A 26,216-nucleotide genomic window follows, 5' to 3' on the forward strand; every position below is an offset into this window, starting at 1 on the left:
AAAACCAAAAACCAAAAACCAAAAACCAAAAAACAAACCACCACAAACAACAAACAAAAACAAAACAAAAAAAAGAAACAAAAAGCCCCTTATTTTTTTAAAAAATGCTAAACACAGAAATAACAAGTTTTATAGTCACAGGAATTGTTTTCCCTATCCTATTCCCCTCTGGAAAAAAAAATAACATCACCAATCATTTTACATGAGAAAGTTAATTGTGTCATTTTTGCAACAGTTCAGGCTGATAGGAAATAAACATATGGAAAACAAAACCACACAATCAGTCACATGAAATTTATCAAGTATTAAAATGATAGCTGAATACTAACAAACAGATTACCTGTAATAAAGGATGGCAATTCACAAAGCCTTATCTAGAAATTAGACTCTCTTAAATTTTTTTATTTACCAAAATAATTAAAAACAATAACAGTATTTTAAGAAATGAAATTCACAGTGGGATTTTAAGCACTATTTGTTCTTTCATCACCTTGCTCAGCAGTCTCTCTACTTCAATCATAATGACAACAGGCAATACTAACAAATGCAGGGATGTCCCTTTGTTAATTTTGAGGTATTAGGAAACAGGTGGCTGTTTTAAGCAAAGCAGTTTCTGTCTTGCTTTTGTTTTCTAAAGCAGTTGCATTGAGGCTGGAAAATCATTATGTATTGGAATTAAGAAAAAAATACGGCAAAATTTGCATGTTGAAAAGTTACATCAGCTCCCAACCATGTTCTGTTTGCAAACAAGTCTCCACTGCAAAGCGCATTGTGCAACGTAGAGATACAAGGAGTTGTTTCATTAGTCCAATATGAATGTAATTTCCCATTGTTAAGATCCAGAAGAAAAGATGCAGTGATATGATGGAACCACTTATTCCAACATTTAAATAGCTTTATATACACACACACACATAGGTACCAGTGCTTTGAAAATAGATCATTCATTCCTAAAAGCAGCTTTGTTTCTTCCTTCTGCCCACCCCACCTACCCATCCCTTTCCATTCACCACTGTTCAAGTAAATTGATCAAAATCACACCCAATTTTTATTCATTTTTGGCCTCTGAGGTTTCTTGGAAAGGTTTGTCAGCAGCTACAACACTGACTGTAGTTTCACTGTTGTGGGACAAGTCCACCACCATTTTCTCAGTGTTTTCCTTTTCTTCTACTGTCAGTGTATTAACAGTCTTTTCTGTGTTTTCCTTCAGTTTGCTGTCTTCTCTGGTCCCTTGCTTACTTTCATTCAGAGCCCTGAAAATTCAAGCAGCAGAAAATGGAAACCTTTACAATCCAAACATGCTTTGGATACAAGGAAATAGGGGGAGTACTTCTCCCAAACAGTTGACAAACTGATAAATCTTATTGAAACTTTCAACATTTCAAGTACTTTTATTTAAATAGACAAGAAATAATACTTTCTCTTACCCTTTATCCCTCCACAGCCTAGCTACAATATTGCATTTAAATGTCTTCTGTTATTAAAATGAGTGGCGGAGAGAGAGTCTTGCGACACACTCAATATGAGTTATAAAGCAAGCTCCATTTATTTTACTGTATGAGTGGCTTATATACTGTTATAATGTTTATATTTATTGATTATTAATCTACTGGTTAATTACACAGCTTACAGTTTACATTTTATTGCATTCTATTCTCACACATTGAGGGCTCCTCCTCAGTTCCTCCTCAATCTTCCCATGAGATTCTCTCACAGCTCAGAGGCACAGCTGTGCTTCTTAGGTATCTTTCTCATGGCACCTTCCCAGGGCTGTACTGCGGCCTGTTAGCTAACATAGGCCTTGTTCTCCAACAGTCTTCCACATGACAATAATCCTGGTTGAGGATTACTCAATCCTCTTTAAAGAAACTCTAGTCAGCAAAGACATCTTTTCTATTGAACAGATCTTTGTCAAGAGAAGGAAAAGTAATGTTCCAGAGCTGCCTATTATTTCACAGCATGGACTGATATTTATGAGCCAACTGTGTCCTGGGCTGCATCAAAAGCAGCGTGACCAGCAGGTTGAGGGAGGTGATTCTGCCCCACTCGGGTGAGACCTCACCTGCAATGCTGCATCCAGCTCTTGGGTCCCCAGCACAGGAAGGATGTGGAGCTGCTGGAGTGAGTGCAGAAAAGGCCACAAGGATGCTCTGAGGGCTGGAGCCCCTCTGCTCCAGAGACAGGCTGGGAGAGGTGGGGGTGGTCACCCTGAAGAAGAGAAGGCTCCAGGGAGACCTTAGAGCCCCTTCCAGTACCTGAAGGGGCTCCAAGAGAGCTGGAGAGGGATTTTGGACAGGGACCTGGAGTGACAGGACAAGGGGAATGGCTTTAAACTGAAAGATGGTAGATTTAGATTAGATATTAGGAAGAAATTCTTCCCAACCCAAACCATTCTATGATTCTATGAAAGGAAAAGAACTTTGCTATTAACTTTACCATGTGCTTTTTGGGGAGAGAGCACACTTATTGAGATTTTCCTTTACTTGAAGCCCTTAACACTTCTCTGTGCATAATTCTTTGCACTGGAACGCCATGTTTAGTTGCAAGCATGCTAAAGATAAATAATAAGGAAGAGAAAAAGACAAAGGAACCTCAAATTTCCATATCATTTGCTGCCATTTCCATGTTGCTCTACTGGCAAGCAAACATCAGCAATGGACTCAAGTAATGTTAATTTTGGACCAACAAACTAAACTGGTACTCACCTTGAAATGAAGTTTAAGCTCTAGGATCATAGTAAAGAACATTTATGTGCTACATTTGGATTTGACAACACCAGATTTTAACTCCCAAACAGAGGGAATTTGTGGAACAATCTGTATTCCAGAAACCCTTGGCACTTTATCTGTAGATAAAAGTTTCTTTCAGTTTGAGGTCTGATTTAGACCTGAAATGGGAACGGTATTTGGACATATGGAGATATTCAGGTATGGGTTTAAAGACAACCGTTACCTTGGATTTCTGGGTTCCTGGGTCAAACAGGATGCACAGAAGCACCTAGTTGAGCAATTACATCTGATAACCGTATGTTTGTGTCAGGGGTTGAGAATTTCTTCCCATTCCTGTTACTAAGCAACAAATAGTTAGATGTTTAGAGTCTTTTGTAAAAGACAAAAGCTGGGCTTTGGGCAGGGCAGGGTAAGGGTTGAGCCAGCCCTTGGAACGCTCTCTCGTGGTTCGGACGCTGAGGAGAGAGGCTGCTCTTTTTGCTCTTCGCCTGGGACCAAAGCGAATCCAACTGTGCCCTGTTTCTTCTCTTCGCCTGGCTGGGTGAGCTTTGATTCAACCTTTCTCCTCACGGGGAAGGGCACGTTTCCCCCCCCCCAGGCTGCGTTCCCTCGTGGCTGCTGCCGGGAGAGTCCCGCGGCCCCTGCTGCCTGCCCCCGCCCTCTGCCGCACGAGACCGCGGCGTCTGCTGTGACTGCAGAAATCCTTGCTGGCTGGCCGGGGAGAGAGAGAGAGAGCCAGCGCCCGCTCCTGCTGCCCTGCTTTCTCGCTGTTCCGAGCTGCCCCGAGCTGCCCTGCGTGTTTCTCAGCCTGTCCGCCATCATCCAGCTGCCTGAGGCTGACCTGACCCTGCGCCACAGCGCCACCTGCAGCCGCTCAGGAGTCATCGCACCTGCCCTGCCCGGCCTGGAGCTCAACAGCGCCCCTGCTGCTTGCAACCGTGATTACACCACACGGGAAAAGGCTCGGCAGCTCACAAGTTACCTGCTATTGGTTTTCTGGTTCTAGTTGTGGTTGCTATTATTGTTATTGTTTGTTTATAGATACTAGTAAAGAACTGATATTCCTTTTTTCCCATACCTTTGCCTGAAAGCCCTTGATTTACAAAATTAAATAATTCGGAGGGAGGGAAAAAAGAAAATCACATTCTCTGTTCTAAGGGAGGGTTCAACCTCTCTTGGCAGACACCTGTCTTTCAAACCAAGACAGATCTTGGCGCCCAACGTGGGGCTTGAGGGCATTGGAAGAAAAAGGAATAACAGTTTCTGTGAGACCTATCTTAGTGTGGTGAACATGAAAACCTCATTAAGTGGTAATATGCTGAGTATACCCTGGTTTGGTTGGCACATAATTGTGACCACATTTTTCCCATTTGCAGCTCCCTACCTAAACATGGGTCCTATAACTAAGGTTATTGTGGCTGTCATCCAGTTTGCACAATGGGCCAACAGGGTGAAGAATTTCTGGATCTTTCAGTTAATTTTAACGGCAGGCACATGGTTACAGTTTTTTGATACCATCAGTACATGTTTTTGGAGTTTGTTTGGTAATGGTACCTTTTGTGAGGAGATAACACCAGGAGAAGGTTTTTCTCAACCTTTTATTCATTACTTTGGGCCTACCCAACTAATGCTTGAAAGGTTTGGAAACTCTCTAAATGCTTATGATATCATACAGTGGCTGATGTTGCTGCGGCTGATAGGTTTATCCTACCTTGCATTCCGGGATAAGGTGAAAATTCCCTGGGTAACCATTCCAACAGCTGTGCCAGGGAATAGGGATGCGGCCACAGAGCCCGAGGCTGTCCCAGAGCCTGGGGATACCCCACAGCCTGACCCTGTCCAACAGCTTGCCTCAGAAACAAACCATCCGGAATGGGTGGGGGTGCTAGTGGAGGAGATGATACACAGAATACACCAGCTGCTGAAGGAATACATCTCCCTAGCAGGTGTAAAACTCTCTCCTCGCCCCAAAGGGAAAGAGTCTGATGGTGCAGCAGTGGAACCCACAGATGTTACGACCATCCGGGTTCCAGCTGAATCCCAAGAGCAGCCACAGCCAGCCAAAGTTGCCCCTGTGGTGCATACAAAGTATAAGACCAAATCAGTACGCCCAGTTAATGATGATGGGGAGCCATTGCCCTCACAACCAGCAGTGGAATCTGAGCCCATAATCATCACTGAGTCCTTCCACTTTGATACTCTCCGTAATCTGCGAGATGATGTTAAGAGACGGGCGCACGAAGCTTTCCTATCCTGGTTACTTCGGGTTTGGGACCTTATGGGCCCAGGAGTGCAGCTGGATAATAATGAAGCAAGGAATTTGGGACCCTTGGCCCAAGACCCGGCTGTTGACAAAGTGTTCATGAGGGAGACAGGGCCCCTTTCTCTCTGGGAGAGGCTTTTAATGGGTGTAAGAGAGAAGTTTGCCAACAGAGACAGAATGCAGGATCCCCACCGTAAATTGTCCTGGAAGACCATTGAGGAAGGGATCCAACGGCTGAGAGAAGCAGCCATAATGGAGGTGCTCTTTGGGGAGGATGGACAGCACGAAAATGACCCTGATAAGGTCAGATGCACCAGGCAAATGTTGTGGAGCCTTTCAAGACAAGGGCCAGACCATCATGCCACCTTCCTTGCAACTATTAATGTTGATGGCAATCGAGAGACGGTGGGTTCAATAGCTGACAGGCTCAGGTATTATGCAAGTGTGATCAGTGACCCAATGCAGGCTCAGGTCTCTGCTGTGGTTAAAGACCTCAGGGAGGAGATGAAAGAGATAAGGGAGATGAAACAGGAGGTGAAGGACCTGAGGGAGGAGATTAGGGATGAGATGAGGAGGATCAATGTGGCACCAGTGAGAGTCACAGGCCCCAATACCAGAGCCAGACGTCCCCCAGCTAGGGAGAGAGGGTACACCCCACGAGCTGAGTTGTGGTTTTTTCTGCATGACCATGGGGAAGACATGAGGAGGTGGGATGGGAAGCCCACTACTGCCCTGGCAGCACAGGTGCATCAGCTTAAGGAGGGAAACGCTGGCCGAGAGGGTTCTGCTAAAGCGAAGGTAGCCTCAGCTTCCTGTGGCCGACCTGCTAGGTACGATAGAAGGGAAGATGATGGGTCAGAACCCCTTGAAGGAACCTCTGGAATGTATGACCAGGAAGGGAATGATAACCAGTGCTAGAGGGGCCCTGCCTCTAGCCAGGTAGAGGTAGGGGAAAACCGTGTTTTTTGGACTGTGTGGATTCGATGGCCTGGCGCATCAGAGCCACAAAAATATGAAGCACTAGTTGATACAGGTGCGCAGTGTACCCTAATGCCATCGGGACTTGCGGGAGCAGAATCCATTTCTATTGCTGGGGTTACGGGGGGATCACAGCAGTTGACCCTGGTTGAAGCCGAGGTGAGCCTGACTGGGAAGGAGTGGCAAAAACATCCCATTGTGACTGGTCCAGAGGCTCCATGTATTCTGGGCATAGACTTCCTCCGTAACGGCTATTTCAAAGACCCGAAAGGACTCAAGTGGGCTTTTGGAATAGCTGCTGTCGAGGCAGAGGGCGTGAGGCAATTGAACACCTTGCCTGGACTATCAGAGAACCCTTCTGCAGTCGGACTTTTGAAGGTGGAGGACCAACAAGTACCAATTGCCACCTCGACAGTGCACCGCCGGCAATACAGGACTAATCGAGATGCTGTGGTTCCCATCCACAAGATGATCTGTGAACTGGAGAGCCAAGGGGTGGTCAGCAAGGCCCACTCATCCTTTAACAGCCCCATCTGGCCTATGCGCAAATCTGACGGAGAATGGAGATTGACTGTGGACTATCGTGCCTTGAATGAGGTGACTCCACCTCTGAGTGCTGCTGTGCCAGACATGCTGGAGCTCCAGTATGAGCTAGAGTCCAAGGCAGCAAAGTGGTATGCCACTATTGACATTGCAAATGCATTTTTCTCCATTCCTCTGGCAGCAGAGTGCAGACCTCAGTTTGCTTTCACCTGGAGGGGCGTGCAGTATACCTGGAACCGACTGCCCCAGGGGTGGAAGCACAGTCCCACCATCTGCCATGGACTGATCCAGGCTGCTCTGGAAAAGGGTGAAGCTCCGGAACATCTGCAGTACATCGACGACATCATTGTGTGGGGGAGCACAGCGGAAGAAGTGTTTGAGAAAGGAGAGAAAATCATCCAAATTCTCCTGGAAGCCAGCTTCGCCATCAAGAAGAGCAAAGTCAAGGGACCTGCCCAAGAGATCCAGTTCCTAGGAGTGAAGTGGCAAGATGGCCGACGTCAGATTCCTACCGAAGTCATCAACAAGATTACAGCGATGTCCCCACCAACCAACAAGAAGGTGACACAAGCCTTCCTAGGCGCCATAGGTTTCTGGAGGATGCACATCCCTGAGTACAGCCAGATTGTGAGTCCTCTCTACCTGGTGACCCGCAAGAAGAACGATTTCCACTGGGGCCCTGAACAGCAACAAGCCTTCGCTCAGATCAAGCAGGAGATCGCTCATGCAGTAGCCCTTGGCCCAGTCAGGACAGGACCAGAAGTGAAGAATGTGCTCTACTCTGCAGCCAGAGGAAATGGTCTGTCCTGGAGCCTGTGGCAGAAGGTGCCTGGCGAGACTCGAGGACGACCACTGGGATTCTGGAGCCGAAGTTACAGAGGGTCCGAAGCCAACTATACTCCCACCGAGAAGGAAATCCTAGCAGCCTATGAAGGAGTCCAAGCCGCCTCAGAGGTAATTGGTACAGAAGCACAACTTCTCCTCGCACCCCGACTGCCAGTGCTGGGGTGGATGTTCAAGGGAAAGGTTCCCTCAACCCACCACGCCACCGATGCCACGTGGAGCAAATGGATTGCTCTCATCACACAGCGCGCCCGTATTGGAAACCCGAATCGCCCTGGGATCTTAGAAATAATTACAAATTGGCCCGAAGGTGAAGACTTTGGCCTCGCGGATGAAGAGGAGCAGGAACAAGTGACTCGTGCAGAAGAAGCTCCACCTTACAACCAACTGCCACAAGATGAAACACGCTACGCTCTGTTCACTGATGGTTCCTGTCGTATTGTGGGGGCAAATAGGAAGTGGAAAGCAGCTGTATGGAGCCCCACACGACGGGTTGCAGAGGTTACAGAAGGAGAGGGGGGATCGAGTCAACTTGCTGAACTCAAAGCCGTTCAGCTGGCCCTGGACATTGCTGAAAGAGAGAAGTGGCCAAAGCTTTACCTCTACACTGATTCATGGATGGTAGCCAATGCTCTATGGGGTTGGTTGGAAAGGTGGAAGAAAGCCAGCTGGCAGCATAGAGGAAGACCAATCTGGGCTGCTAATGAATGGCGGGACATTGCCGCTAGGGTGGAGAAACTACCTGTGAAAGTCCGTCATGTAGATGCCCATGTCCCCAAGAGCCGAGCTAATGAGGAACACCGAAACAACGAACAGGTGGATAAGGCTGCAAAGATAAAAGTGTCACAAATAGATTTGGATTGGCAACACAAGGGGGAGCTGTTCCTAGCTCGATGGGCCCATGATGCCTCTGGCCATCAGGGCAGAGATGCCACCTACAAGTGGGCATGAGACCGAGGGGTGGATCTAACCATGGACTGTATCTCCCAGGTAATCCATAATTGCGAGACGTGTGCTGCCATCAAGCAAGCCAAGCGGGTGAAACCCCTGTGGTATGGTGGAAGGTGGTCTAAATATAAGTATGGAGAGGCCTGGCAGATTGATTACATCACACTGCCTCAAACCCACCATGGCAAGCGCTACATGCTCACCATGGTAGAAGCCACCCCGGGGTGGTTGGAAACCTACCCTGTGCCTCATGCCACTGCCCGTAACACCATCCTGGGCCTTGAAAACCAAGTCCTGTGGAGGCATGGTACCCCTGAGAGAATTGAGTCAGACAACGGGACTCATTTTAAAAATAGCCTCATAAACACCTGGGCTAGGGCACATGGCATTGAGTGGGTGTACCACATTCCTTATCACGCACCTGCTGCTGGAAAAGTGGAGCGATGCAATGGTCTGCTAAAAACCACCTTGAAAGCTTTAGGCGGGGGGACTTTTAAAGGTTGGGAACAGCATTTAGCCAAGGCCACCTGGCTAGTTAACACCCGAGGTTCCACCAACCGAGCTGGCCCTGCCCAATCTGAACCCCTGCAAACAGCAGATGGGGATAAAGTTCCAGTGGTACACATGAGAGGCATGCTAGGGAAAACTGTTTGGATTGATTCTGCCTCAGGCAAAGACAAACCCACCCGTGGGGTTGTTTTCGCTCAGGGACCAGGGTGTACCTGGTGGGTGATGCAAAAGGATGGAGAAGCACGATGCATACCTCAGGGAGACCTTAGTTGGGGTTGAATTGCCCATAACACTGTGCCTGTATCCATATCTGTATGTATATATGTATATAAATAGAGTAATGCATGTGTGTATATAATTTAAATGTTTAAGCTCAATGTAACATGTTGGAATGGGAAACATTCGGGGTGGATTATGTTGGGGGTTGAGAATTTCTTCCCATTCCTGTTACTAAGCAACAAATAGATGTTTAGAGGGATCAAATCTTTTGTAAAAGACAAAAGCTGGGCTTTTGGCAGGGCAGGGTAAGGGTTGAGCCAGCCCTTGGAACGCTCTCTCGTGGTTCGGACGCTGAGGAGAGAGGCTGCTCTTTTTGCTCTTCGCCTGGGACCAAAGCAAATCCAACTGTGCCCTGTTTCTTCTCTTCGCCTGGCTGGGTGAGCTTTGATTCAACCTTTCTCCTCACGGGGAAGGGCACGTTTCCCCCCCCCCCAGGCTGCGTTCCCTCGTGGCTGCTGCCGGGAGAGTCCCGCGGCCCCTGCTGCCTGCCCCCGCCCTCTGCCGCACGAGACCGCGGCGTCTGCTGTGACTGCAGAAATCCTTGCTGGCTGGCCGGGGATAGAGAGAGAGAGCCGGCGCCCGCTCCTGCTGCCCTGCTTTCTCGCTGTTCCGAGCTGTTTAGTTGCCCTGCATGTTTCTCAGCCTGTCCGCCATCATCCAGCTGCCTGAGGCTGACCTGACCCTGTGCCACGGCGCCACCTGCAGCCGCTCAGGAGTCATCGCACCTGCCCTGCCCAGCCAGGAGCTCAACAGCGCCCCTGCTGCTTGCAACCGTGATTACACCACACGGGAAAAGGCTCGGCAGCTCACAAGTTACCTGCTATTGGTTTTCTGGTTCTAGTTGTGGTTGCTATTATTGTTATTGTTTGTTTATAGATACTAGTAAAGAACTGATATTCCTTTTTTCCCATACCTTTGCCTGAAAGCCCTTGATTTACAAAATTAAATAATTCGGAGGGAGGGAAAAAAGAAAATCACATTCTCTGTTCTAAGGGAGGGTTCAACCTCTCTTGGCAGACACCTGTCTTTCAAACCAAGACAGTTTGTGTTAGACAAAATTCTTCCCTTGTTAGAATAATCTGTCATATCCCTGTGTTTGCTTTCATTATGTTTTTTTTGGGGGAGAAGGGAGGAATGGGTGGGGAGAAGCACAAAAATCAGCTGTTACGTTTGACTATTATGCAAAGGAGTCTGCAAATCAACTTACATGCCATGCCTCAGCACATGTCGTTCCCACTCAGAGACCTCTGTAAATGATCGGCCACAGAACTCACATGCAAAGCACTTCTCTAGAGCTCCACTCTCAGCATACATCATGGACTCTGGGAGAGAACAAAATTATCTGCACATTGATGAGCATCAGGGCAAGAAGGGACCTTTATTATTATACTCTGATCTTCCCTGCTGCCCTTTAGGGAGAAAAAAATATCCCAAAGGGGCAAAAGAATTTCCTTTTAAAAAGCAGGTATTTCTGAAATTGTCCTCCCTATCCTAAAAAGGCAAAGTATGAAAACTCTATAACCACTACTATGAAAAAGTCAGTCAAGTACAATATGGAAATGGGGGTCGGGGTGGGGAATGGGACTTTCAAAATAATTCAGTGCTTCCCACTTAGACGCCTATATGAATAACCAAGGTATCATATTCATACCAAAAAGTGAACTGAGGTTCTCCAAAGTGACCAGGATTTCAAGAAGCTACAGAGCCATCACGCACACTGCAGCTGAAAAATCCCATCCTCCATCTTAAGTCTGTGTAGTGGTTTGGTGCTGGCCGGATGCCAGGCACCCAACAAAGCCACTCACTCCCCTCTGCAGCTGGATAGAGGAGAGAAAATTTGCATTGGTTTTGCATGGCCTGGTTTTCGTAGCATGTGGCCAGGGGCTACAGGGGTGGCTTCTGTGAGAAGCTGTGAGAAGCTTCCTCAGTGTCTGGCAGAGCCAATCCCTGGTGACTCCAAAGATGGACGTGCCACTGGCCAAGGCTGGGCCAATTAGAAATGGTGGTAACACCTCTGTGATAACATATTTAAGAAGAAAGAAAAACAAAAAGTTGCGCAGTTGTAATTGCAGCCAGAGAAGAGCAGGTTGAGAAGATGTGAGAGGAACAACTCTGCAGACACCAAGGTCAGTGCAGAAGGAGGGGGAGGAGGTGCTCCAGGCACCAGAGCCAAGATTCCTCTGCAGCCTGTGGTAAAGACCATGGTGCAGGAGCTGTGCCCCTGAAGCCCATGGAGAGCCATGGGGATGCAGAGATCCACCTGCAGCCCATGGAGGAGCCCCACGCCAGAGCAGGTGGATGCCTGAGAGGAGACTGTGACCCTGTGGGAGACCCAGTGGAGAGAGGGGTCCTGCTCTCATGCTGGAGCAGCCTGTCCTTGAAGGACTGCACCCTGTGAAAGAGCAACCCATGCTGCAGCAGTCTGGGGAGGACTGTTGCCCATGGACGTTGCAGCAGTTTGTGGAGAACTGTCTCCCATGGGAGGCACCCCACAGTGCAGCAGGGGAACGATTCCTCTCCCTGAGCAACAGGAGAATCCACAGATGATAAATTGATCATAAACCCCTGTCTCAGTTTGAAAGACAGGTGTCTGCTAAGAGAGGTTGAAACCTCCCTTAGGACAGAGAATGTGATTTCCCCTCCCTCCGAATTATTTTAATTTTGAAAAATCAAGGGCTTTCAAGCAAAGGTATGGGAAAAGGAATAACAGTTCTTTACTAGTATCTATAAACAAGCAATAACAATAATAACAACCACAAATAGAACCAGAAACCAATAGCAGGTGACTTTTGAGCAGCCGAGCCCTTTCCCGTGTGGTGTAATCACGGTTGCAAACAGCAGGGGGCGCTGTTGAGCTCCCAGTCGGGCAGGGCAGGTGCGATGACTGCCGAGTGGCTGCAGGTGGCGCTGTGGCGCAGCATCAGGTCAGCCTCACACAGCTGGTAACGGCGGGCAGGCTGAAGAGCAGCCAGGCAGTTCGGAGCGGCAAAAGCGGGGCAGCAGGGGGCAAGGGGCTGGCTCTCCCCGGCTAGCTAGCAAAGTAGCAAGGATTCCGCAGTCACAGTAGATGCCGTGGTCTCGTGCGGCAAAGCGGGATGGGTGGCAGGGACAGCCGGACTCTCCCAGCAGCTGCTGCGAGAAACCGCAGCCGGGGAAGCATGCGCTCCAAATGGGAAAGGGGTTGAATCAAAGCTCACCCAGCCAGGAGGAGAAAAACAGAGCACAGTTGGATCTCCTGCGGTTGGAAGCCAGAAGCCAAGAGCAGCCTCTCTTCCCGGTGTCTCCAGACGAGAGCTAGTCCCAAAAATGGCCGGCTGCCTCCTTCCTCTGCCCCACCTAGCACACCCTTTTGTCTCTTACAAAAGAATTGATGGCTCTAATCACCCAGCTATTTGTTGCTTAGCAACAGGAATGGAGAGAAAATTCCAATGCACCCCCAACCTCGACAACCCCATTCCCAGTCTCCTTGCTCCGCTGGGGTAGGAGGAAGAGCTGGGAAGGAGAGAGGGGTGGGGGGGAAGGTGTTTTTAAGGTTTTATTCTACTTCTCATTATCCTGCTCTGATTTTGTTAGTAATAAACTTAATTCATATCTCTAATTAGAGCCTGTTTTTCCTGTGATGGTATTTGATGAGCAATCTCTCCTGGTCCTTATCTCAACCCATGAACTTTTCGTTAAATTTTCTCTCCTCTATCCAGCTGCAGAGGGGAGTGAGTGAGTGAGCAAGCGGCTTTGGTGGGTGCCTGGCATCTGACCGGCGTCAAACCACTACAGTCTGTTATATCTATTTGCAGAGATGTTTTAATGCTCCCTGTATTTGAACAGCTGAAGAGATTGTGGGGTTTTATGTCAAAACCAGCAGAGAGAGTTTAGTGTGGAAATAGCTTCAGAGCAAAACCAAAAGAGAACACTTGAGTCAATATGTAATTTTCTAATCAGTGGTGCAAATCTTAGGAAATGGAGACTTGGTATACTTAGCACCTGATACTCATAAGAAATTGTCATCCCCTCAACATGAAGTCTCGTGAATAAGAGAATATCACTGAAAGGACGGTATCTTAACTGCACAGGTGTTTCATCTGATCCTAATAATTTATACAAAACATTTAGGATCTCATTTGCAAAAGTGTTGAGCACCTAGCTTTACATCCAAAGTCACTGGCAGCTGAGGGAACAGCATTTCTGAGCGCTAACCCCCATGTGAAAAGAGCCAACTTTAACAAAAGATGAAATGTTTTCTAATAAATTAAGGCTTTAAAAATAATTGCATGGACCATACACAGCCCTACCAGAGGGAATGCAATACTGGATCTGATAGTCACCAATGTTAGCGAGCTAATTGGGGACATCAAGATTGGAGGCAGCCTGGGCTGCAGTGATCATGCATCGGTGGAGTTGGCAGTCCGGAGGCATATGAGTCAGGTAAAGTCAGGACCCTGAACTTTAGGAAGGCAGACTTCCAGCTCTTCAGGGAGATTGTCAGTGGGATCCCCTGGGAGACTGCCCTCAGGGACAAGGGAGAGAAACAATGCTGGCATAAAGTCTTCCATAGAGTGCAAGAGCTAGCAATCCCCATGAGCAAGAAATCAGGCAAGGAAGGCAATAGACCAGCATGGCTGAGCCAGGACCTGCTGGCCAAACTAACAGGAAAGAAGCGAATGCATAGATAGTTGAAGCTAGGACAGGTGACCTGGGAAGAGTATAGAGATGAAGTTCGGTTGTTGTGGGAAGAAGGTTGGGGGTAAAATTAAAGAAAAGTGGAAAGTTATAGATGCAGTTTTAACAGTATGGAAATTGGAAATTATAGGGGGAAATGTGGTTGCTGCTCCCTGGATGGAATGTGGTCAGCATGCCCAACCTCCCACACAATACAATCTAAGGGGGCCTAAATGGAAGGTGGAGCAGGGTGGAGACCCTGCAGCCAGGCTCTGTTGAAACCCTTGCAGAGGAGGGAACTCGGTGGTACTTTTTAGCTGATAAGCCGCACAGCAGCTGAAAACCAAAGGAGACAAAGGAAGACGTCTTGCTGGTGAATCAGCAACCATGGCGAATCACTGTCCTTGGACTGACGCATGTCCCCATCCCAAGGTTATCTCAGATACTGTACTGATGTTACCCACCCCCAAGGTATGACCACCCCTCACTGAGTAAGATGTGTGACTAAAGTCAGTCAAACTCCACCTAAAAATAAAGAAATAGTATAAAAGTGAGTTAAGAATGGGGAGAAGTTAGGGAAGACTCCATTTTAACTTCTGGGATCAGTCGACAGGCCAAACCTGTCTTCTCCCCCATAGGAAGTCTTATTGGGTAACAATCACTCTCTGTGCACACTGAATGATTATCTCAAGCCAGCTTTTGTTGGGGATTAGAGCCCATTATTATGTTGCTTTGAACATGTTTTTGCAGTCAGATGCTATCACCAGAAAACCTCAAACCTTACCCTGTCACAATTTTATTAATAAAGAGTGTTATTCAGTAAACTGTTAATGTGAGTCCTTCAAGGGTACTAGCAGTCGCCTACAGCAGGTAATACATGCAGTTAAAGGTGTGGAGACATGGGAGGGGATCTCTCTGTTGGCATGTGACCCTAAAGAAGTCAGTCAAACCGCCCTCCAATCCGGTGGACTGCTCAGTGAAGAGTCCCCATAACAGGATGCTGACAGACTGGTCATGCACAAGGGGCTTGGCTTTCCTGGGGTGCTGACAGACTAATCAAACACTAAGGGTTTGAGGAAATTGCCACTTTTCAAGTCACAGTTATGTAGGGATGGGGTGAGGAAGGCCAAGGTGAAGCTGGAACTGAACCTGGCAAGGGACGCAAAGAATAACAGGAAGGGCTTCTACAGGTATCTTAACCAGAAAAGGAAGGTCAAAGAACGTGTACACACACCCACACCCCAATAAACAACACTGGCAAACTGGTAACAACAGATGAGGAGAAGGCTGAGGTACTTAACCACTTTTTTGCCTCAGTGGCAACTTCTCTTCCCACACCTCTCAAGTGGGTGGACAGCAGGATGGGGACTGGGGGAGCAAAGCCCCTCTCACTGTAATTCAAGATCAGGTTCATGACCACCTGAGGAACCTGAATGTACATAAGTCTATGGGACCCGATGAGGTGCATCCCAGAGTCCTGAGGTAACATTGCAACGAGAGGGAACTCACGGCAGTCTCAATATGAGATATAGAGTAAGCTCCATTTTATTTCACCAAACGAGAGAGTTATATACTGTTACAGATCTTACCAATTATAGCTACACACACACCTGCAGTCTGTTCTCACACATTCAGGGATCCTCCCGGTGACTCCCTTTTTCTTTCTCATAACACTTCTGACTCCCTAATCTTTCTCATGACATTCTTCCCACAGCTCAGAAACACAGCTGTGGTTCCTAGGTGTTAATTTCTCATAACAGCTTGTTAGGATTTTACTGAGGCCTGGCTATGCTGAGGCTCCGTTCAGGCCTGTTTAGTTAGCATAAGTTTTGCTGGAAAACTGCATTTTCCAACAGTTCCCCCGTTTCGCTTGTGAGAACAGACGTTGTCTGTTATCAGATTAATTTGCTTTGCTATAAGTAATTCTTATTATTAGAATTGTTATAAGTTTACCTAAGGAAATTTCACTAGTTATTTAGATATGTTGCCATGGTCTAGGAACTGTCATTGCTGAAAACATTCACTTCACAGGTAAAGCTTGGAGAACCTTTTCCGGACAAGGACTCCAAGTTCACTTGGAAGAAGGTTTAGCTTTTATGAACACAATTTGGTAAATGAAAATTACTTGATCACATTTTGGTGCAAAATACTTGGGACTCATGGCATGTTTCCCAGCTAGTTAGAACCAAAGCTTGGCCAGAGCTTAGGTGCTAAGTGGAAGGGTTTTCTTAGAACATCTTATAAACAAGCTTTGATTAATATCAATAAGGAGAGTGTCTTAACATGTTACTATTTTTGCAGATAGCTATATAAGGTAAGATGAATATTTGAAAACAGTAGATATTATCATTTGACTTTAACTAAGGAAGATAACACTGCAAATGCTTTTTGGGAATAATAATGTAAACTAACAAATTTAAAACTTAAAATTAATATCACTAAAAATGAATAAAACTTAATAAATCTGATTTTAAACTAACAAATAGGACTTAACTATAATGAAATTTAAAATTGATATCACTTTAACAACTTAACTCTAACAAAATTTAAAACTTAACAGAATTTAAAATTAACATCACTTAATATTACTTAACAGAATTGTAACTTTAACAGAATTTACAACTTAAAAGAATTTAAATTCACTATTACTTAACTTTAACAGAATCTATGCTTAACCAAAAGTACTTAACAGGTAGTTTAAACTATTCAGTATAACTTCACTCACAGGTTTTCATTCACACCTTAAAACTCTCAAGAAATCAAAATCACACTCTCATCAGTCACAGGCTTCATCTACACATTAAAGCATTCGAAAAGCAAACAATACTCTCAGTAGGCCTACAATATTCATACATACACACAAACTCTATTTTAAGTAATGCTTTAGCAAAATTCAACTTTTGTTCAAGGCTTTTAGTATTCAAGGTGTTATTTTTTATCAGGATAATATCTGGTTACAATGCTTCTTTATTAGTAAATTGCTGGAAATAGGTTTTGGTCTGTTGGTCAATACGTGGCAATGGGTGTTTCACCCTGCAAAGTGAATAATTAGAGGTTTTGGAGAAAACAGCTGGAGAACGTGTTCAAAGATTTGTTTCTGAGGCTAGAGAGCGCAGCGGGACCGCTGCCGCTATGGGGAACGACATGGACGTGATTCCCGAGCGGGAGATGAAGGATCTCCAGTTCAGAGCACTAAAGAAGATTCGCATCTTTGAAACTCTTAAAAGTTCTCCATTGCTACAAAAGAAACAACTCCATTCTGTATCAGACTGCTGTTTCTGCTGGCAATGCTGTTGGTTAGTTCTGGTTCGCTGCTGAAGCTGTCAATCATTTCCTCATCCTTGGGGAGGAGTAGAGTTTAGAGTTTCACCACAGACATCACAGTTGGGGCAGTGAAGGAGGCGTGGATGGCTCGCGGCTCCGCCCACCGGGGCACCCTCCGGGACCTCCGCTCTGGTTGTCATTCGGCCGGAAACCACGGCTGGAGCAACTTCCGCCACAGGTCTGTTTGTGTGGTCCGCAGGCGGCGCGCAGTGAAGGGTAGGGGCCGCCGCTGCTAATCGGTCACTGGTCTCTTTCTGTTTGTTCTTTTTGTTTCTACAAGCTTCTGTGCTGTGAGTATCTCTGTTGCAGCGGGAACACCAAACTTTTCTGTTACAGTTCTTTCGTATGTGTCTTTCACGCCCACTTCGATAACATCGGGATGATTTCTGGTTACTCTGTTTCTTTACCCGCGATATTTGAGCTCTCTCAAACATGGTATTCAGTTGTTCTGGCAAAAGTTCAACAGTGACTCTCTCAAACAAAGCAGCTAAGATGTTTTTCGTTGTAAAGTTGCAATCGAGTAACTTTGTATTCTCGGCTCCCAGCAGTGGCACGGCGCACCCTCTCTCCCCCCCCCCCCGGCGGGGGGGGCTTCCCTGTCTGCGCTGCGGCTGCCGAAGTTTTACGCATATTAAAAGCGGCACAGTAACTCACAGGTTTTTCTCTGCTCCATGCGGCTGTTATGTCCTGTGCCGTGAGCCACGCAAGGTTTTGCTTTGTGGCATGTATTTGTAAGCAGGCTACGACTTTAGTCCATGGTTTGCCAAGCTTTCTTGCAATTTTATCACAGTCCAAAAGTAAAATAGCTCCGTAATTCAACCACTCTCCCACACTGAATACTGTAATAGGATTTGTAAAAAATCCATAAGCTTGTCCTACCACTATCAGGCTCATTAAGTGTGATAGGCTACTTTTACTGAGTCCGTGCTTTTCTAAAAAGCATAACAATAAAAATTGGGCTACCTCTGTTTCCATTATGGTCCAGCTGGTTTTCAGGGTCCTGGTCGACACCGTCTAAGCACTCTGTCGGAGCTCGCAGTCGCCAGAGTTTGTGCAGTTCACCGAAGTGTAGCCCCCACAGTAGGCAGGTCCTATTCGGCCTGTTTCGGGCGAAGATTTTGACACACCGTCGCTTCACGCTTCGGCACCTCTCCGTTCCCGCCGCTCTCAGAAGCAGGGTCGTAAAACTCTGCTGTTGGTGTCCGTAGTCGTCGGGATCACCATTTAACATTGCGACAAGAGGGAACTCATGGCAGTCTCAATATGAGATATAGAGTAAGCTCCATTTTATTTCACCAAACGAGAGAGTTATATACTGTTACAGATCTTACCAATTACAGCTACACACACACCTGCAGTCTGTTCTCACACATTCAGGGATCCTCCCGGTGACTCCCTTTTTCTTTCTCATAACACTTCTGACTCCCTAATCTTTCTCATGACATTCTTCCCACAGCTCAGAAACACAGCTGTGGTTCCTAGGTGTTAATTTCTCATAACAGCTTGTTAGGATTTTACTGAGGCCTGGCTATGCTGAGGCTCCGTTCAGGCCTGTTTAGTTAGCATAAGTTTTGCTGGAAAACTGCGTTTTCCAACACTGAGGGAATTGGCCAATGTAGTTGCCAAGCCACCCTCCATGATATTTGAAAATTCATGGCAGCCAGGTGAAGTCCCAGGTGACTAGAAAAAGGGAAGCATTATACCCATCTTTAAAAAGGGTAGAAAGGAGGACCCTGGGAACTACCATCCTGTCAGCATCATCTCTGTGCCTGGGAAGATCATGGAACAGATCCTCCTAAAAGCTGTGCTAGGGCATGTGGAAGACAGGGAGGTGATTCAGGGCAGCCAGCACAGCTTCACCAAGGACAAGTCCTGCCTGACGAACCTAGTGGCCTTCTATGACGGAGTGACTACATCAGTGGACAAGGGAAGGGCTATAGATGTAATTTATCTGGACTTCAATAAAGCCTTTGACATGGTCCCCCACAACACCCTTCTCTCTAAACTGGACACAGATGGGTTTGATGAGTGGACTGTTGGGTGGATAAGGAATTGGTTGGATGGTTGCATCCAGAGGGTCATGGTCAGTGGCTCAGAGTCCTGATGGACATCAGTGACAAGTGGTGTCCCTCAGGGGTCCGTATTGGGGCCAGTGTTATTTAATATCTTCATTAATGACATTGCTGGAAGGAAAGGGTTAAAACCAGAAGATTTGTCGAGGAGGGAATAATTTTGCTCAAAGTGACCTTGGCAGCTGGGAATGCTAAGAATGTCAGCGTGGGAAAACTCCATTTATTATGCCTAGTGTTGTTTATCCTCTGCCTGTTTTGAGAAGTAGAATTCCTGTGTAGAGAGAATACACTCTCACAGATGTGCTTGAGCCTCCTGCTGGGAGAGAGAGAGATCATAAAAGCACAGCCTTGTGATAAACTGTGTGGGAACAAAGCTTTTGATATATTGGGGTCGGCAGTGGGCCCCACCTACTGCCTGCTAGGATGAACTGAGCCTAATGGAGCCAGTGTCCCCATGTGTCTCTGCCACCTGGTGTTGTTAGTGAGGTAATGAAATAAATCTACTCTTGGTATTTTAGCTGTCATTTGGTAGTCGCCCTAGTTACCTGTATGTGTTAATTCACAGCAGAGGCCAAAAACAACTATTCCATGGCCACAAAAAACTGATAAGGACAGTAGAACAGAACAGCATAGCCTCAGAGAAATAGATAAAGGATGTAACTTAGGCAAACAGAAGTCGTGCAAAATGCAAGCAGGATGCCAGCTCAACTCTGCAAGGCTGACAAAGAAGAAGTTATGCAAAACAATGATATTGAGCTTATTCAAAACAGGGGTCGAGGAACAGCCACCTAAAAGGAAACCGGACTGTCAGAGACTGAATTGTTATAGTTCATGGCTTAAACATTGATATAAAGGACTTTTGCCCATTATGGCAGAACTGTCTAACGAAGCTGCCCCACCAAAGCTGCACCACTGAAGTCTACCCCACCCTAAATGGGCCTTCTGACTGAAACCTTGAACTGTGAGTTAAGCTGCCTAAGACAACTTGAGATAAGATAAAAGTGACACTGTTGTTCAGTGATTTCAGGTCTGGGAAGAAACAGAAAAGGCTGGGAGAGCATCCATGGGAGGGCCAAGTCCAGCAGCTGTCCTGAAAATCATCCCTCACTGACTTTGGGCTGGGGAAGGCCATAAGCCTTATGGTCATAAGGCTTATCTGCTGAGACCCGGTTTGCACAGACACACACCCCCCTCCCCTCCAACCAAGGGGGGAGGAGGAGAGCCTTGGGTGTGTGGCGTAACCTCTGGTCAGAGGCACTGAACACTCCTCCTCCCTTACACAAACTGGCTCAGTTGTAAAAAACCCCGCACTCCGGCAAAGCCACATCCATGGGACATTCATGTGAGAGGCAGCTCAGACAGTGTCATAATCCATCAAAGACCCCCAAAGCACTCCCCAGACTCATTCCTGAGGCCTTACACCTGAGAAAGGAGTGGTCAAATAGATAACCCAAATCTATTTACACTTCAACCATCCTTATTTCTTTGATCTTTTGCCCCTTCCACCAGCACGGCGCCTGTCCAGGGCTGAAGGCTGATAACAGTTCTGGCCTTGTGGATTCCCTTAATCTTATCAAGATAAAAGGGGGCAAAAGGAATCCTTTTGAAATTGAGCACAAGAAATCGCTAATAATATTAATGACTTATGAGAAGTAATTTGTATAACCACTCCTATCCTGGGGAATGTGATGAATATTCATGAATTTTACCTATAACACTGTGCCTTTGTAGGTACTGAGGTGTGTGTTTGGTGGAAAGAATTCCCCCACACCCGGTGCATCGAATAAAGCAAATACCCACTTCTCTGACTTGGTCTCTGAAGTGTCTCTGAGCTCGATTGGGGCGAATCACACCAGAGGACTGCATGTGATGCAAAGTGATGCAACTGATCCAGTCTTGCAAGAGACAGTGCCAAATTTTCCCCCCTCAGGGGAGGTACCTGGGCTTTCCCACCTGGCCCAAACATATATTAATCCATTGAATTCTATGCTTTTCGGAGGGACGCCCTCACCACCAAGAAGACCAGATGGAGAGAATTGACTGGATGCTGTTAAGATCCACAGAGAGGTGATATTTTCTACTTAATCTGTCTCTGCCACTCTTCCTGTCAATCCCCCCCTCCCCCACCTCTTTTTCTATTTCTTTCATTCTCTTTCTTTCTCTCTCATTTACTGTAAAATAAAATATATAAATTTTTTGGTATCAACATTTAACCTCATTTGGTTTTAATCTTGTTTCAGGGGAAATTCGAACCTGAAGTTTTTATCTGCAATCCAAAGAGAGCTCACTTTGCTCCTCTATAATTAGCAGATCATAACATGGATGCTGAAGACCACCAAAGAAGTCGACCCCAAAGGTCCATATAAGGACTTCCAATAAGGAATGTGACTATGTAAAATAAAGTAATACATATACATCAAGTAAGCAGGAATAGCAAATGAATATGTAATCAGTGTGTATGATTAAAAACTGTTTACCCAACGCTCGGGGCACTTGATTAGAGGAAGGAGCCTCCGAGTGACCAGCACACTGCAATAAAGAATGCCTACTTTCTAATACTCAAAACTGTGTTAGAAAGTTTCTATTTGGCCAATTTCAGTACCAAAGCGGAATGGAAAGCTGCTCTCGAGTTAGCAGGGAAATTGGGTGGTTGTTAGTTACCGGTCCTAGAGCTCTTGACTGTGAGATTATAGCCTTACAGGGCCGAGGGGGAGAGTTGAAAGAGGAGAACGGTGCTTTAAAGGATGCAAAGGAGTTTGCATGGGAAGCATTTACTGCTCCAAAGGAGCGGTGCTGTGAGCAGCAACCCACTATAGAATGGCTGGTGGCACACATTGCTAACAAACGAAGGCAAAAATAAGGGAAAAGTAAGGTCTTGACTTCCCAAGTTCATGCTCTTATTAAGAACCCTTCGTGGGATCCCAAGGGATGGGATGGAAATATTTGGATGGGGTCCTTTGACTCTGAGATTGAATTTGAGCCAGACTCGGCAGATAAAGAGGTGGTAGAAACACAACCCCTCATACAAATGGAGGGGCAGCAGGATCTTCCAGACAGAGTGGCACAGGTCACTGGGACCTATACCCTGAAAGGAATAAGGGAGTGTCTTTACAAACAAATGGCTGGTAAAGATAAGACCTGAGTCTGCTGGTAAGATGACTTTGATACTGAGAGATAGAAGAAACAATGGGTAGGATTTCCATAGGAATTTCCCTAATTAGATTTACCCAAAACTGTGTTAATAAACTACAAGAACAGAGACACAAGAAGAAGAAGAAGAAAAGGGGAATGTATATTGGGGATGTCTGTATTAGGGGGGGATGTATATTAATTAGGCGTTCCGGGAAATCTGTACCTCTCGAGTACCTCAGCCAATGGGGAAAGAGAGAGGGAACCTGCGGCCGGGAAATTAGGATAAAAAGAGGCTGCGTCCTCTAGCAATTCGAGAGACACCCCATGGGAAATGCCCATGACCTCTCCCTTTATTCATGAATAAAGTTACAAGACTCCTCTGTCTCCTTTTTGGACATAAACCTCTGGCGTTTGTGTATTAATTTTTCCTGACAACCCTAAAAGAGTTATAGGAATTTTTAGAGGCTTATCGGCAGAAGAGTGGGGAGAGCACACTGGCATGGATTTTACGAGCTTGAGATGGTGGTGCTGCCTCTATTCACTTATCAGTGGGTGAAAAGGATCTGTTAACTCCTATAGTCACTGCTAATAAGGTCCAACAGGGGTATGCTCAACTACAGAGGTCCTGATGGACGGGACATTGCTACACCTACGCTGTATCACTGGCTGTGTGCAGCAGTTTGAATAGCACACACAGATCCTGCTGACTTAGTGTTGTCTCTCGGAAACCGGTGCACAATGGAAGAAGGGATTGGTTTGCTGCAGCAGGTGGGGGCAGGTCATGCACTAACTGTGGCAGGACATCCCCCCACCACAAAAGAACTTATCTGCAGCTGGTGCAATAGCTCCGGACATTCTTCCCCCACGTGAAGTGATGAGATAACCCAGGCCAGCTTTCTGACCAGTAAGTTGTCACTTGCTAGTGAATTATTCCCCCTCTCTGGCACCAGGGGTAGAACTCCTCAATAAACAACTGGGCATCAGAACAGATGTGGGGAGACAAGCTGGAAATTCCTGACTGAGAGACACTATTGTACAAACTATAAAAGCTACACAAACTTTCATGGAGGCAGAAACCTCCTACACACTCCCTAGAAATGTGCAGGGGCTTCTCCCACAAGTTTGGACACGAACTCTGCGGATGCTTTCCCTGGGAATTGAGTGAAATGTGTACCCCATCATCAATCTGGTGGTAAGTCACATTGAATCCTAATCTATACTATTTCTTCACTAGCTGTAATATAGGTAACTTTATTATCGTGCACTGTATTTTATCTACTAGTAATTATTTTTGTTTTATTCCTGTGTAGTAATTAAGCCTGTTAAAGTCTCATGCCTGTGTTTTTTCCTTGTGTCTATACAATAAATAATTCATGTTGTAATAGACCTAATCGGCTATTATTAAAGAACTTGCAAGCAAGAGTGGTTTTGGGGTGCTGGCCGCCTCAATAAAGCTACTGTCTACTGCCAGAAACCTGAGCAAAGGCAGGGCAACTCTCCCCTCTCATTTGTAACACTAACCACAGGATCTAATCCTGCTGAAGTAGCAGTAACAAGAAGTATTAAAATGCAGTTTATGAAAAGAGCACCTGATAAATTGAAACCCCTGATTATACCAACAGTCACATATGCTACTGGTAACAGAAGTGCCTTCACTAATGCCTTGAGGGATATTGGGGCTGTGATCTCAGAGCTGGCTGTGCAGGTAATGAGAGAAAATAAGCTGGCAAAGACGTGAAGAGTCACCTCACGGGTGAGATGGAAACAGATGTGGAACTATCGTGTGCAAGCCGGTGTTCCACAGTCAGAAATAGATGGAATTACAACATCAGAAATGCTTTGTCATTGGCAAAAGTTAGCACCTGCTAAAAGAAACAATCCTCTCATCACCCATCCTGCCACCTAAAGCACTGCAACGCCTGGCAAATGCCAAAGCAGCAGGAGCAGCAGGTTGGCGGGTCCCCCCAAATTGCCGCCACTGTAGCCTCTCACCAGGAGCAGGACCAATGCCCCTGTGTTCTTCTAACTATAAAGTGGCAATCTTTGCATGTGTTGGCTCTGGTGGATACAGGTGCAGAAGTTACCATATTACATGGTGATATTGCTCTTAATGAAGAGACTTTGCAGATCTGTGGCTTGGGAGACGGTACCACCCCCACCCTCCAAGCTAAGGCTACTTTAACGATAGGAGACACTGTTGTAACGCGTGTTCCCTCCCCTAATCCCTCCCCTCTGACCCTTCCTGACTGGCTGATGTGAGTCAGGACCGCCTCCCAGCCCCACGGATAAAAGCCCGGCGGGACCCGGAACCGGCCCTCTTCGATTCCGGCCTCCATGGAGCTCACATCTTCCCCCGCCTCTCCTCTCCCCTCCCCCACTCCCCAGTTCGCCCCCTTATTGTCCCAATAAATCGCTTGGAGCTTGGAATGGAAAAGCTGCCTTTCTCAACTTGCTACAATTCTACGAGGACTGCGTCTAAGACAGTCCCACAGCCCGCGGCCGCTGAGAAGCCCTCCCGGCATGATTAGGCTTAGAAACAGCTCCCCCAGGCAGCGTGGGAGAGCTGTTTTTGAGTCTGTGCCGCTGCAAGACACCTCTCCATTTGTCACAAAGGCATTAATTGCCCCAATTAAAGAATATATCTTGGGCAATGGTGTGCTGGCAGGGTGAACAGTTGAAACACTGAATGGTCATTTTTGTTTCCGGACTCCGCAAGTGGGATTTGCTATTTAATCTATAACTGTTTTGCATGGGCTCCTGGAGTGGGATCCTGTTGCGTTGCCAGTGCCTGCCAAGGTGGTAAATGTAAAACAGTATCGCATTCCAGGGGGAAGAGGAAATTACTCAAACAATTCCGGCACTCCAATGTGTGGGAATCATTAGAGATGCCATGACTGCTTTTAACAACTCTATTTGGTCAGTTTGAAAATTGGATGGCACTTGGAGAGTGACTTGGTTACAGAGACTTGAATGAAGTCACACCCCCCACTTGCAGTTAAGGTACCAGATATGGTTACCCTCATAGAAAAAATCAGCAAAACTCTACATCCCTGAAAGGTGGTAATGGATCTTGCTATTGCTTTCTTTTTCAATAGCCATTGTTTCTGACAGTCAGGATCAGTTTGCCTTTACCTGGCAACAACAGCAGTATACCTTTCAGGTGTTACCCCAGGGATGCAACCACAGTCCCTCCGTTTGCCACCAAATGGTAGCAGCTGATGTAGCACTCTGGGTAGGTGAGATCACTGTTTACCATTATATTGATGATCCATTGATTATGGCGGAGTCACAACAAGAAATTGAGGCAGCTGCTGAATTGTTAAAAGCCCACTAACAGGACCAAGGGTGGGCAATTAATCCAAATACAGGGCCCTGGTACTACTGTGCATTTTTGGGGGATAGTTTAGCATGGGCAGCTTAGAGAAATACTGAACACAGTACAGCAATTCCCTCTACTGAACACGGTGAAAAAACTGCAAACCTTCTTGGGGCTTTCAGAGTGCTGGAGAACTTTCATTCCATACCTAGCAGTACTGATGCACTCTCAGCAGAAACTGGCTGGGAAGATAGTTGTTTGGCACTGGGCCAAGCAACAACAAGAAGCTTTTGATACCTGCAAGAATGCTTGTATTTAGTGCTGTGGCTGCACAGGGTCTCTCTCTTCAGAAATTTTCCCTTCTCACGTTAAGTATGAGAAACATAATGATAAAGACTGTGAGAACAGAGTATGTTTGGAATTGGGTGTTGTAGCACTTTATCTAATTACTCCGGTGTTGTGGTGCATGCCTGCAAGTTCTAGTGCTCAAGAGACCAGTTGCAGGGGCCTGTGACAGCCTGGACTGTTTAGGTCATGGAGACCTGTGGAAACCAACCATGAGCCCCTGCGGTTGAAGAAATTATTTCTAGAGACTTCTCCTTTGTTCCCTCTTGAGTTGTGCA

At 46.5% G+C, this 26,216-nt stretch overlaps 1 protein-coding gene and 2 long non-coding RNA genes across 3 annotated transcripts in view; 1 reads left to right on the plus strand and 2 right to left on the minus strand.

Moving 5' to 3' along the window:
* The window catches only part of LOC146425296 (uncharacterized), a 474,460-nt gene that overhangs the window by 287,092 nt on the left and 161,152 nt on the right, over nucleotides 1-26,216 (plus strand). The window lies entirely within an intron of this gene.
* Nucleotides 1-26,216, minus strand: part of LOC146425306 (uncharacterized) — a 241,556-nt gene that overhangs the window by 29,772 nt on the left and 185,568 nt on the right. The gene's annotated exons all lie outside the window — the stretch shown is intronic.
* Nucleotides 196-26,216, minus strand: part of LOC146425308 (zinc finger protein 462-like) — a 204,720-nt gene continuing 178,699 nt past the window's right edge. The window contains 2 exon segments of the mRNA XM_085041554.1: nucleotides 196-1,253; nucleotides 10,301-10,415. Of these exon segments, the coding sequence (XP_084897680.1) occupies nucleotides 1,049-1,253; nucleotides 10,301-10,415 (320 nt within the window). The 3' untranslated portion in view covers nucleotides 196-1,048.

The sequence above is a fragment of the Lichenostomus cassidix genome, chromosome W (genome assembly GCF_008360975.1).
Source record: "Lichenostomus cassidix isolate B80296 chromosome W, HeHo_3.0, whole genome shotgun sequence".
Taxonomy (NCBI): Eukaryota; Metazoa; Chordata; class Aves; order Passeriformes; family Meliphagidae; genus Lichenostomus; species Lichenostomus cassidix.